The sequence below is a fragment of the Podarcis muralis genome, chromosome 14, assembly GCF_964188315.1.
Source record: "Podarcis muralis chromosome 14, rPodMur119.hap1.1, whole genome shotgun sequence".
Lineage (NCBI taxonomy): Eukaryota > Metazoa > Chordata > Lepidosauria > Squamata > Lacertidae > Podarcis > Podarcis muralis.
The window spans coordinates 40947135-40960475 of NC_135668.1; the positions used below are offsets into that span (position 1 = coordinate 40947135).

The window sequence follows — 13341 nt, forward strand, 5'->3', positions numbered from 1 at the left end:
GAAGGGGCCAGTGCTGTTAATGCAGCAAAGCAGAGATAAAACACTAAAGCAGCAGGCTTCCATTGGCTCCCCAGGGGCATCTGCTTGGCCACTGTGAGAACAGGTCAGTGGACCTGCTTCTCCACTGTCGGGATTCACAGAATGCTGTGTGAGATAGTAAGTCTGCAGGCTTGAGTTTGCTAGCTGAGGCTACTGGCTGATGCAATCAGCCTGCAAAACTTTCTATGGAAGTGCTGAGTCAGAAAGACTCAGCAGTAATGTGCTGTCAGTTGATTGGCTGTCATCGGTCTAAAGGGGAAACCTGTCCAGCAGTAAGAGAGAGAGAGATAGAAAGGTCTTTCTATTTGCCTTAAGGTGCAGCCCAGGTACCCTGTTTGACTGTATGAACTGCTCGTGTATTATAAGGTAAAGGTAAAGGTAAAGGGACCCCTGACCATTAGGTCCAGTCGTGGCCGACTCAGGTTGCGGCACTCATCTCGCTTTACTGGCCAAGGGAGCCGGCATACAGCTTCCGGGTCATGTGGCCAGCATGATTAAGCCGCTTCTGGCAGACCAGAGCAGCGTACGGAAATGCCGTTAACCTTCCCGCCAGAGCGGGACCTATTTATCTACTTGCACTTTGACGTGCTTTCGAACTGCTAGGTTGGCAGGAGCAGGGACCGAGCAACGGGAGCTCACCCCGTTGCGGAGTTTCGAACCGCCGACCTTCTGATCGGCAAGTCCTAGGCTCTGTGGCTTAACCCACAGCGCCACCCGCGTCCCTGTAGATTATTGTATATATTTGTATATACTGCACTGAAGAACCTGGAACTCTGAGCATTTCTGCTAAAGCGCTGCGGAGAATTCGCGACATCCACAGAGCAGGACCCGAACCAGTGGATTAAAGTTGCAAGAAAGGAGATTCTAAATAAGCATTAGGAAGAATTTTCTGCTGGCAAGAACTCTTCAACAGTGGGTGGACTTCCTCTCCTTCACTGGAGGCTTTTAAACAGAAGTTGGGTGGCTACCTGCCAGGGATTCTCTAGCTGTGGTTCCTGCATTGCAGGGAGTTGGTTCTAGATGACCCTGGCAAGTCCCTTCCGATTCTATGAGGTGGACCTTCAGCCTGATCCAGCAGATCAGAGGGAAAAGGTCGAAATACAGCAACCGTTAGAAATAACAGTAATTCAGCTTTGGCAATGAAAATCGAAAAAGCATGTGGCCATTTATGGTCCAGAGGCCTTCCTAAACAGAAAGGAATAATTAAAAAAGCTGTTCACCATCTCACAGAAGATAATAAGTGAATGAAATGATCTCCTCCTGGGAGGGAGTTAGAAGTTTCCATAAATCCCTAACTTTCCCCTCTCTTTTCCTTCCCCTCTTCAATTTAAGAGAGCTGCCCCGGAAAACTGATAGAAATACATGGCAAAGCAGGCTTGTTCCTGGAAGGCCAAATCCATCCCGAGCTGGAGGGTGTCGAGATCGTCATTAGCGAAAAGGGAGCGCCGTCGCCACTCATCACGGTTTTCACCGACGACAAAGGTTCATACAGGTAAGCCCTTACGGCCAGTTCCCAGGGGTTTGGGTCCAGAGGCCATCTCCAGGCACCTCTGCTCTTACCAGAGAGCATGTCTGCAGTTTGGCTGGCTGTCCTCCTTTTGCAGTCTCCTCACAGTTTCTAAGGGTCCCTTGATCCTCAGGACTGTTTGTTGTTGTTGTTGTTGTTCCTCCTCAGGGGATGAGCAGGGAGGTCATTCCCATACAAGGGCAGATTCCCCGTCCCCCCGAATCCCACCTGACGTCTTCTAGGGTTAACCTGCCCAGATCTGCAAAGCAGGGCTTTCGAACATATGGCCCCAGGCAAAGAGTTGGAAGCTGAGGCTCTTTGTAGGACAAATAGACCAGTTCTGTATAGGGTTACCGTGATCATTTGACTGCCTTGGGATTCCCTTTAAACCAGAGGCCTTCGGACAGTGTTGTGGCGGGTAAATTCCTGCCCATGCCACTGTTTCCCTCTTGTACTCTTGTGTTCTGGTCCCGCTTGGCGGTTTCCTACAGGCGTCTGGACGGATACCAAGAACAGGATGCCAGACTAGGTGGGCCTTTGGATTGATCCAACAGGCTCCTATGTTCTTACGTTCCCTTTATTTTTGCAGTGTGGGGCCTCTTCACAGTGACCTGGAATACACTGTCACCGCTCAGAAAGAAGGCTTTGTGTTGAGTGCCGTGGAAGGGACCATTGGGGACTTCAAAGCTTTCGCTCTTGCCGGAGTCACTTTTGAGGTAACGTCCTCCGAGTCCTCTGGAACCCAAACAGAATTGTTCCTTCTCTAGAGAATTCACATGGGCAGAGGGCGGAAGGGGGAAACGTTGCTTGAGGAAAATGAGGCACACACGGTGCCACATTTTATGGGAGGCCAAAGATTTCTCCCAACCGTTGCCAAAGAGGTGAATACGTCTCTTCACTTGGTGGCTCTCCATTTATCTGAGGGTAACACACCTGTGCTCTTGGAGCTGTGTTGTCAGCTGCTGATTGGGTACATGGTATTGCATCGTTGTTGTTGTTTTTTTATTTTAAACAGATTAAATCAGAAGATGACCATCCCCTTGCGGGAGTCCTCCTGTCCCTCAGTGGAGGCGTCTTTCGCTCAAACCTCCTGACTCAGGACAACGGAATGCTGACTTTCCCCAACTTGGTAGGGTTACGTCCACAACTGTTCTTTTGGATCTGCTCTCTGAAAAATCATTAGAGGCCTGATGATGATGGTGATGATGATGATGATTTTATTATTTATACAGTGGTACCTCGGGTTACATACGCTTCAGGTTACAGACTCTGCTAACCCAGAAATAGTACCTCGGGTTAAGAACTTTGCTTCAGGATGAGAACAGAAATCATGCAGCGGCGGCGCAGCGGTAGGCCCCATTAGCTAAAGTGGTGCTTCAGGTCAAGAACAGTTTCAGGTTAAGAACAGACCTCCAGAAGGAATTAAGTTCTTAACCCGAGGTACCACTGTACATAGACCAGGGAACTGGGCTCCACCTCCTGCGGGCCAACTTTGACGAGAGCTTAAAGCAAGCATAGGCAAACTTGGCCCTCCAGATGTTTTGGGACCACAATTCCCACCATCCCTGACCACTGGTCCTGTTAGCTAGGGATGATGGGAGTTGTAGTCCCAAAGCATCTGGAGGGCCGAGTTTGCCTGTGCCTGGCTTAAAGCAGCTTCAAAGTGAGCCCCTTTTGAAGTCCTTACACATAGGTGTGGTTTGAACCCAAACCACACCTGCAGATGGATGAAGCGGGGCTCTGTGTTGGGGACTCCTGTGGCTGCACCAGGAAGTTTCCATTGGGGAATTCCTTAGTGCAGTCAATCCCAGTGGGTTCGCTTTCAGTGTTGAACGGCTCCCTATCATTCCATTGTACCTATGTCCTTAGCTCCTGACAGCTGACATCACACAGGACTTCAGGAAGATTCAAGGCAGGAAGATTCAAGGACAATCAAAGAAACATTCAAATGGGTCATTGTAGTATAGTATAGTATCTTTCCTCTCTTCAAGAGCATTGTCTATTCTACATTTCTCAGTGACATGTTTTTGTGAACAAGGGTTTTCAACTCTTAACAAATATGAAGGATCAGGGAAGAGAAAAGCTTATTTGTGTTGATGGGGAGATGAGTGTTTGTCTCAAATTAGACCCAGTATAAATGGTATATACCTGGTAAAAGCCAGGCCAGCTCATACCTCTCATTTAATTCGTATCCATACTTAAGGTACACATGTAAGAGGCTCGTGTAAAATTCTATTTTGGAAATGATTTGTGTCCTTCTGTAGTTGCACTGCTTTGTGCGTTCTGGATGTCCCATGATCATGTTATAAAGCAGTTGTGTTGTATGTTATAAATCACACACTGCTAGGAGTTGTTTCTTTTTGTTTTGCAACGTATTCCTTATCAGTACAAAGTTTGGTGTGGTGCGAGCAAATTTTTATTATGGCTCAGGAAAAAAAAAAAGCTTGAAAACCACTGGTTTTGAGAAAAGGCAAGTGAGGAGCGACAGGATAGAAGTGTGTGAAATTATGCACAGCATGGAGAAAGTGTCTGGAGAAAAGTTTTTTTTCCTCCCTCTTTCATAACGCAGGAATGATGTTCAGTGAAACTGGACTTGAGAAGATTCTGAACGGGTAAAAGAAAGGACTTCTTCACTCGGCGCATATTCAAACTGTTGACTTTGCTCCCACAAAAGGCAGAGATGGCCACCAACATGGGTGGCTTTTGAAAGAGGATGAGACGAATTCCTGGAGGAGCAGGCTATGTTCTGCCTCCACTGTCAAAGGCAGAAATTCTTCTGATTAACAGTTGCTGGAAACCACAGGAGGGGAGAGGTCCTGCTTGTGGACTTCACATAGGCGTCTGTGGGAATAGGATTCTGGACCAGATGGGTCATTGGCCTGATCCAGCAGGCTCTTTTGTTCTTAATGGTCCGATCCACTTTGTTAGCTTCCTGCCTCCTATAGGAAGCTGCCTTATGCCAGGTAGATTATTCGAACCTCACAAATATACCGTATTTTTTGCTCTATAAGACTCACTTTTCCCCTCCTTAAAAGTAAGGGGAAATGTGTGCGCGTCTTATGGAGCGAATGCAGGCTGCGCAGCTATCCCAGAAGCCAGAACAGCAAGAGGGATCACTGCTTTCACTGCGCAGCGATCCCTCTTGCTGTTCTGGCTTCTGAGATTCAGAATATTTTTGTTCTTGTTTTCCTCCTCCAAAAACTAGGTGCGTCTTGTGGTCTGGTGCGTCTTATAGAGTGAAAAATACAGTACCTCATAGACAATGTACCCATGAGCGATGAGGGAGAGCTTGTTCCCTGTGAGAGTCTGAATGAACTCCTGTACATGAAATAGCTTGTAGGAGTTTGAAAGATCCGTCTTTAGCCTTGCTGTTCTATAAACCTCTAATCTCCTGGGCACTCAACGCTTGCCGCAGCCAGGCAAGGACACATTTCTCTTTCGCTACATGCTGGCTTTGATCTCGAAATCCCAGCGCGTCCTCCCAGGGCTTAGTTCATAAGGCTTGGCCGGAAGCGGATCGTCTCCTGCAAGCCCAGAAGACAAAGGGGGGCAAAAGTGCTGCGGCACTTTGTCTCGGCTTCTGCATAAGCTGCTCTTCAAAAAAGACCGCTAGGCCATTAAATTACGCTGCCTCCCCTCCTGCTCAGAGGCAACACGCCTCTTATTACTAGAGTGAAATAACGGCCCCTTGTTTGATGCCTCTTGCAGAGCCCAGGGCAGTACTATTTCAAGCCCATGATGAAGGAATTCCGCTTTGAGCCCTCGTCTCAAATGATCGAAGTGCAGGAAGGGCAAAACCTGAAGATCACAATAGTTGGCTACAGGACGGCGTACAGGTTGGTAGACGTGAGATGCCCCTCTATTTTAAAAATGCCATTGGGCTAATTTTGCCTTGCATGGGGTCGACTGCAGGCTTTGAGTATGGCCTGCACAGATGCCCAAGCTCCCTTGCAAACTCCCCACTCCCTCCCTCCCCTGCTGAACGTTTCTTCCCCCCGTAGAGTTCATGTTCCTCCCAGCCTCCTCCCCATGCAAACTGAGCACTTTTTCATTCTCTTTTCTTCAGCTGCTATGGTACCGTTTCTTCTCTAAACGGTGAACCCGAGCAAGGCATTTCAGTGGAAGCCGTTGGGCAGGGAGAGTGCGGCGTGTATGGAGAAGACACCGTGACAGATGAGGAGGGCAAGTTCAGGCTGCGGGGGCTGCTGGTAAGAACCTGCGCAGGCTTGAACCCGGATGGCTGATGTTTGATTTCCAATAATTGACAGCACACAGCCCTGTATGTAGGAGGTCCGATCCTTGGCCTCTCCAAGGCTGCATCTGCACTGATAATAATAATAATAATAATAATAATAATAATAATAATAATAATAATAATAATAATAAATAAATTATTTATATCCCGCCCTCCCCAGCCGAAGCTGGGCTCAGAGCGGCTAAGAACAGTAAAATAATATAGCATTCTAAAATCAATTCATTATAAAATCAGTTCAAATCAAATTGATGGCAACCATTGGGCTAGAGTTCTGTGAAGAATTACCAAAGGAGGGGGTCAGGCTGTGCCTTGGCCAAAGCCCTGGTGGAACAGCTCTGTCTTGCAGGCCATGCGGAAAGATGTCAAGTCCCACAGGGCCCTAGTCTCTTGTGACGGAGCGTTCCACCAGAGCGTTCCACATCTCTGTGGCCCGGGACCTCCAGGATGTTTTTGTTTGAAGACCGTAAGGTTCTCTGTGGGACATACCAGGAGAGGCAGTCCCGTAGGTACGAGGGTCCTAGGCCGTATAGGGCTTTAAAGGTTAAAACCAGCACCTTGAACCTGATCCTGTACTCCACCGGGAGCCAGTGCAACTGGTATAGCACTGGGTGAATGTGATCCCGCAGCGAGGACCCAGTAAGGAGTCTCGCCGCGGCATTCTGCACCCGCTGGAGTTTCTGGGTCAGTCTCAAGGGCAGCCCCACGTAGAGCGAGTCACAATAATCCAGTCTGGAGGTGACTGCCGCGTGGATCACAGTGGCTAGATCAGGGCGAGAGAGGTAAGGAGCCAACTGCTTAGCTTGGCGGAGATGAAAAAATGTCGCCACTATTCATTCCAAGCAGTATCAGACCACTTTAAGTAACCATGGCTTCCCCCAAAAGAATCATGGGAACTGTAGTTTTCTGAAGGGTGCTGAGAGTGGTTAGAAGACCCCTTCTTCCCACACAGAGCTACCATTCCCAGAGTTCCCTGGGAAGAGGGATTGATTTTTAAACCACTTGATTTGTGCCTGGCTAAGGCTCCATCTGCACTATGCATTCAAAGCAGTATCCAGGCCTGGATAGCTCCGTTGGTCAGAGCATGGTACTGATAACGCCAAGGTTGCAGGTTTGAATCCCAGATGGGGCAGCTGCATATCCCTGATCATCTGATCCTCAGGATCTCTTCAAACTCTGATTCTCTGCTACCATGGCTTCCCTCAAAGTATTATGTCAGACATCCCCAAACTCAGCCCTCCAGATGTTTTGGGACTACAGTTCCCATCATCCCTGACCACTGGTCCTGTTAGCTAGGGATCATAGGAGTTGTAGTCCCAAAACATCTGGAGGGCCAAGTTTGGGGATGCCTGTATTATGTTAAGGGTAGTACTTGTCCCCTCACAGAGCTACAGTTCCCAGAGTGGTTTGACAATCACTCCCTCTTCCCTGTGAACTCTGGGAACTGTAGCTCTGAGGGGGGGGGGGAATAGGGCTCTCCTAACAACTCCCTTCACGCTTAGCAAACTGCAGTTTCCAGGATTCTGAAAATGGATCCCTGAATATGGCATCTTAGTGCTTTAAATGTGTCGTTTGGATGGAGCTCAGTTTCAAGCAATTTGCTCAGTCTCATCCCCTGAAGAATTAGGGCCTCCAGCCAGTATTTCCAACGGCCAGAATAATGGCAGTTGCCTCTCCCAGGCCAAGCTGGAGATGCCAGGGATTGAACCTGCAACCTTCCGATTGCCAAGCAGGTGCTCTGCCACTTCCCCCAAAACTCTGGATGGCCGTGATAAATTTGAGTTTCTTCAGTTATGTTTTGGGTAGAAACCTGATGGCTGTCATTGGTTGTTAAGAATTGGAATCGTTGGGTTTCCCCCCCTTAACGGCATTGTTTAAATAAATGATCCTCTTCCCTTTTCTTTTAAGCCGGCCTGTGTGTATCACATCCAGCTGAAGGCTGAAGGCAACGATCACATCGAAAGAGCTCTTCCCCAGCACTTTGCAATCGAGGTAAGCAGCCCTTGGAACCAAAGGTCTGATTTTCTATGTTAAGGGGATGCTGCTACCCATAACAGCACAGTATACAGTCATACCTCGGGTTAAAGTTGCTTCAGGTTGAGCGTTTTCAGGTTGCACTCTGCGGCGACCCGGAAGTAACGGAACGCATTACTTCTGGGTTTCGCCGCTTGCACATGCACAGAAGCAGCGAATCGCAACACACGCATATGCGGGTTGCACTCGCTTCAGGATGCGAATGGGGCTCTGCAACGGATCCCGTTCTCATCCAGAGGTACCACTGTATATGATGATGAGCTCAAGGGGGTGGGATAGTTTCACTCCAAATGTTGATCCGGGGTGGGAATCAAGAGTGGTTAAAAGGTTCTCTAGGCTTGCATTCAGTAGACAGATTGAAATGAACAGATCCATGTTAGCCATGCACATTCATTTCAGTGGGTCTACTCTGAGTAAGGCCAGCATCAGGTAGGAACCTCAGGTCTTCCTTTCAAATGTGCGTTCTTATCTTCAGATCAGGCTATTGGTGTTCCCCATTGGTCAGCAGATTCCAGCTCCTTTCAGCCCAGCCAGCATGGCTGATACTCAGGGGTGCTGGGAGTTGTAAGGTGGCGGCATCAGGAAAGCCCCAGGTTCCCCGCCCTTGCTTCTGTGCATACAAGTCCCGTTGAATGCAGTGGGGGTTACTTCGGATAGACACACATAGGATTACTCTGCAAGAGATGAACTTGTGAATTGGGATGCCCTTCATCGTCTGCTGCTGACCTACCCTACAAAGTTGTTGTAGATACGGCAACGTAATGCCCAAAATGCTTGGTATGTTGCTTCATTGATTTTTGGAGACATGTCCAGACGTTGCTCACTCACTTTGAAGCCGGTTTTCTACTACTACCAGTTTTGTGTGTGTGTGCATGCTGCGATTCTCCCACCATTAAATTTAACACCTTGTTCACCTGCTGTTCTGTGCACATGGCACATGGAATCCTTCAGTTAGGAACGTAAGAAAAGCCTAGCTAGTTCAGAATTTGGTCTGTCTACCCCAACACCTTACTTCACCGATTTCTGGAATCCTAAAAGCTGGACATGGAGGGGATAGCTCACTCCCTTTTTTGTCCTCCATCAACTGGCATTCCAAGGTACATTGCCTCTAAATCTGGAGGTTTTGCTCGGCTATCACGGTTAACAAGAATGTAAGAACGTATGCCGTGCCAAAGTTTCATCTAACCCAGGAACCTGTTTCCTCCTTAGTGGCCAACCACTAGGAAGCCCATGAATAGGGCATGAAGGAAACAGCTCTCTCCACAGTTGTCCTAACCAGCAACTGGGGCCCTATCTGGACTATTAAATTTAAAGCAGAATCACACCACAGTTCACTGGGAAGAGGGATTGATAAGAGTTATAATTCCTGGAATAGTTTCTCAGGGGAATAGGAGGTTTCCTAACATTTCTCAGCACTCTTCCCAAGCTACACTTCCAGGATTCTTTACAGGGAAGCCAAATCAGTTTAAAGTGTTACGATACTGTTTTAAATGTTCAGTGTGGATGGGGCCTGGACGACTTCAAAGCGTTGTATCCATTGTATCCAGGGCTATTCCATGTAAACCCATTGAAAGGAACAAAGACGACTAAGGTCCAGTCATGTCAGTGGGCATAACTCTTGAGTTAAAACCTAGTGCCTACAACCCAAATCGCTTTGGATTCCCAGCCATTCTCATCCCTGACAATCGGCCACACTGGCTGGGCTGGATGCACTCAAGTGTCCACCAACATCTGGAGGGCACCAGGTTGGGGAAGCCTGATCTTAGACCCTGAGTGAATTCGGGGCTCTGCTTTTGCTACAATGGACAGAATCCTCTCCCAGCATCTACTTAACTGGGGTAATAAGGCCACTCATCGGAAGCCAGCTTAAATGGGCACCAAAGGACAGGGGCGGGGGAGATGGTTTCACAGGTCACTAGCAAGGAAGGATTGTATTTCTGCATCCAAACAGTTTTTCCATGCAAGAGGCTTCTGTTCAGGCTGGTCAGGCAAAAAGCAACAAGACAGTTTTTGGACTACTGGATTCACGGTCTATTTAGTTTCATGCAGAGTTTTCAGACCATAAAAAAGAGAGAGAGGGAGAAACATCAGGAATTATACAGACCATTTATAATCGCTGTTTGGGAAGCTAGTCATTTGCAGAGGCCCACTGAGTAAGGAATAAGGGGCAGGCGGAATAGATCAGAGCATCAGAGATAAATAACTATACTGTGGTACCTCAGGTTACATACGCTTCAGGTTACAGACTCCGCTAACCCAGAAATAGTACCTCGGGTTAAGAACTTTGCTTCAGGATGAGAACAGAAATTGTGCGGCGGCAGCAGCGGGAGGCCCCATTAGCTAAAGTGGTGCTTCAGATTAAGAACAGTTTCAGGTTAAGAGCGGACCTCCGTAACGAATTAAGTACTTAACCCGAGGTATCACTGTACAACTTTTGGAAGGCAGCTCTGTATACAGAAGTTTTTAATGTTTGATGTTTTATTAGGCGTTTAGATTTGTTGGAAGCTGCCCAGAGTGGCTGGGGCAACCCAGTCAGTTGGGTGGATTATAAATAATAAAATTATTATCTTCGAACTGAGGTCGTTTGGGGTCTTCTATTTTGGTTTTGGGGAAAAAGGCAGCTCGGGGGAGAGGGGGGACACAACACAAGGTTTATAAAATGGTTTCTCATGCATGGCAAAAGGATTTCATTCTCCCTTCTCCACCCATAACCCATGAGCAGAGTTTGAGGGACCTCTGGTCTAAAAAATTACCCGTTCTGGCAGAGGGAGATGAAATTTACATTCTGTTTATATCCTCCTCCTCCCTGCTGTCTCAAGGTGCGTTGCAGCAGTTTTGAAATTCACCCCCGCGTGATGCAGCGATGGCCACTGATTCGTATCACTTTAGAAAAGGATTAGACAGATTTAGGGAGGCTGAGCCTGCTGGTATCCACTAGCCATGTTGACGAAAGTTCTGCCTCCACTGTCAAGAGTCACTGTGCCTCTGAATGCCACCTGTGGGGCGTCACAAGCAGGGAGAGCGCTGTTGCACAGACATCTTGGTTACAGCCTTCCTACAGGCCCCTGGTTGGCCTGTTCCAGCAGTTGCTCTTCTCATCTAAGAAGGTCCCAAGTTGAATCTCCAGGTAGGGCTGGGAGACACCCCATTCTGTGAAACCCTGCTGCCAGCCCATGTGGACAAGACTGTCCCAGGTGGACTAATCTGCTGTCGTGTTAAGCCATCTTCCTGTGTAGCCATTGTGGCTAACGGCCATTGGTATGCTTCTTCTCCATGAATCAATGCCCTTTAAAAGACATCCACGTTGGTGACAATCACCAAGTCCAGCAATAGCAAATTCTATACTTCATGTTCTCCGTGAACAACTACTATTGTATGATCACAGACAATCGTATCGTTTATCTTCCGGGGTTCTAGCATTATGGGAGTATCATGCTTTCACTTTGGCATTCTAAATCACAGCCCTCCTGTGATGGAATCAGAGGTGGGGAAATCACCGACAGTTGCTGCCTAATTCCTTATTTCGGTTTTAGGAGTTGAATTTGAGGAATACATTTCAGGGAACTCATACCCGGTTCTTCTCCAAAAAAGCTGATTTGTGCATGGCCCTCCCCCCCCCCCCTACACGAAGGAGGACATATTTTTCAGCAGTGCCTGAAATGCAGCGTGAATGTTCATTTTTACGGCCGAGGGAGCTGATCAGAGAGCTGATATGAGCAGCATATTTAATCTGAAGCCTTCCATCTGGCCGGTGTTAAAGGAACCTTCCCCCCCACCCCACCTTCCATATTGTAGGTTGGCAGCAATGACATTGAGGACGTGAATATCATCGCTTTCCGCCAAATTAACCAATTTGATCTGAGTGGCAACGTGATCACTTCCTCGGAGCATCTGCCTACCTTATGGGTGAGTGCACCTCTTTCCATTTGTTTTTGAGATTCCTCAGTGTGACCCCCCCCCCCGGGGCATGGATTTATTAAAGGCAATCCCTCTTCATTCTTGTGCATTGTGAATTTTTGAGGGAATATTTTCTGGGGCCTTTTGTGGGCACCAGAAGAGGTACTGGCAGGGGCCCTGGTGCCCATGGGTACCACATTGGCAACTCTGCAGTTAGAGCCAAAGGGCCTTGGGAAGAGACAGAACTGAGGAGGGGGGTGAGATTGCCGCCATCTTAACCATCCCAGTAAAGGCCGTATGCCTTTTTCTCTGTCTTCTCCCCTCACAGGTGAAGCTTTACAAAAGTGAGAACCTTGACAACCCAGTCCACACTGTATCGCTAGGCCAGTCTCTGTTCTTCCACTTTCCACCATTGCTCCGGGACAGAGAGGTATTATTTTCCTTCCTTCTGCGTAGGAAGATCAGAAAGTGCTGGTTCAGTTAGCTCAGCACTGTCAACCCCAGTGGTCTTCAACTGGTCCAGACCCAAGGCCCACCTCTGACTCCCAAGCCTGCAGCACGGAGCCTACTTTCACATACTCACTTTTGATTTATACCTAATAGTGCAAATAAGGCACATTATTAATCCTCAAATGGCAGTTCACAGAGCCATTTCCGTAGTGTTGCCCTAGCATTGCTACTAAATGAAAACCAGCCGTCTTTTACACTTCTCCCTAGCCAAACGACGGAGAAGCTATTGAAAACCAGTGATTTGGGGTTTTTCCAAAAACAAGACTCAAGATGGCAAATGCTACACAACCAAGCTTTCCACCTCAGTGGACGCTTCTATCCCTGCTCCGTAGAGAACTCCCTGGCTACACACATTACTGTAGGATTGGTCAGAAATATATTTCTGGTTGTAAAAGTCTCTTGCCGCTTTGCAGCACTCGTAGAAATAGATGAAATGAGTTTCTCATCAGAAGAATGTGTCTAGCCCAGACGCCGCAGGGAGTGCTTTTTTGGTTTGGTTAGCTGTAGCCGGAGTCCCATTTGGCAACAACAGCTTTACCGTGACCCGGCTGGGATGGCTTTGTGGAGCCAACTGGGCATCCTGACAGACTGGTTGAAGACCCATGACTTAGGGCCAAGTGCACAGACAAATTGGAAGACCCTGGTTCTCCTGTTCAGCTTTGCATTGTGGCATTTATCTTGCGGGCCCATTAACTCAAGGTTGGGAATGCAAGCGATGCAGGCTGCAGGTTTTGGGGAGCCACAGAATGGGATCTTCTCTCCTTGCCAACTCTCACCACAACCTGTTTGCTTGCCCCTCATGGCTGGGTATTACCCCCCCCCCCAAACTGAATGCTAGCAGTTTCCTCCTGTTCTTTCATTGGCAGAATTATGTGGTACTTTTGGACTCGACACTTTCCAGGTCCCAGTATGACTACACCTTGCCTCAAGTTTCATTCACCACCCTTGGGTACCATAAACACATCACCTTGGTTTTCAATCCTACGGTAAGCATCTTCTGGCCAGCCTATTCTGCAAACGCGCAAGGAAAAGTTCTGTTGGGGCTCCCTTTTCATTTCCAGCTCTTTTGCTTTCCTAGCTCTCAATAAAGTTGGGTCTTGCT

At 48.0% G+C, this 13341-nt stretch overlaps 1 protein-coding gene across 1 annotated transcript in view; it reads left to right on the top strand.

Annotated features, from left to right (window-relative positions):
- Positions 1–13341, top strand: part of LOC114584171 (BOS complex subunit NOMO1-like) — a 37306-nt gene that overhangs the window by 22330 nt on the left and 1635 nt on the right. The window contains exons 21-29 of the mRNA XM_028705754.2: positions 1372–1531; positions 2136–2262; positions 2562–2675; positions 5255–5382; positions 5613–5754; positions 7707–7790; positions 11628–11738; positions 12058–12159; positions 13106–13225. Of these exons, the coding sequence (XP_028561587.2) occupies positions 1372–1531; positions 2136–2262; positions 2562–2675; positions 5255–5382; positions 5613–5754; positions 7707–7790; positions 11628–11738; positions 12058–12159; positions 13106–13225 (1088 nt within the window). The remainder of the gene's footprint in view (positions 1–1371; positions 1532–2135; positions 2263–2561; positions 2676–5254; positions 5383–5612; positions 5755–7706; positions 7791–11627; positions 11739–12057; positions 12160–13105; positions 13226–13341) is intronic.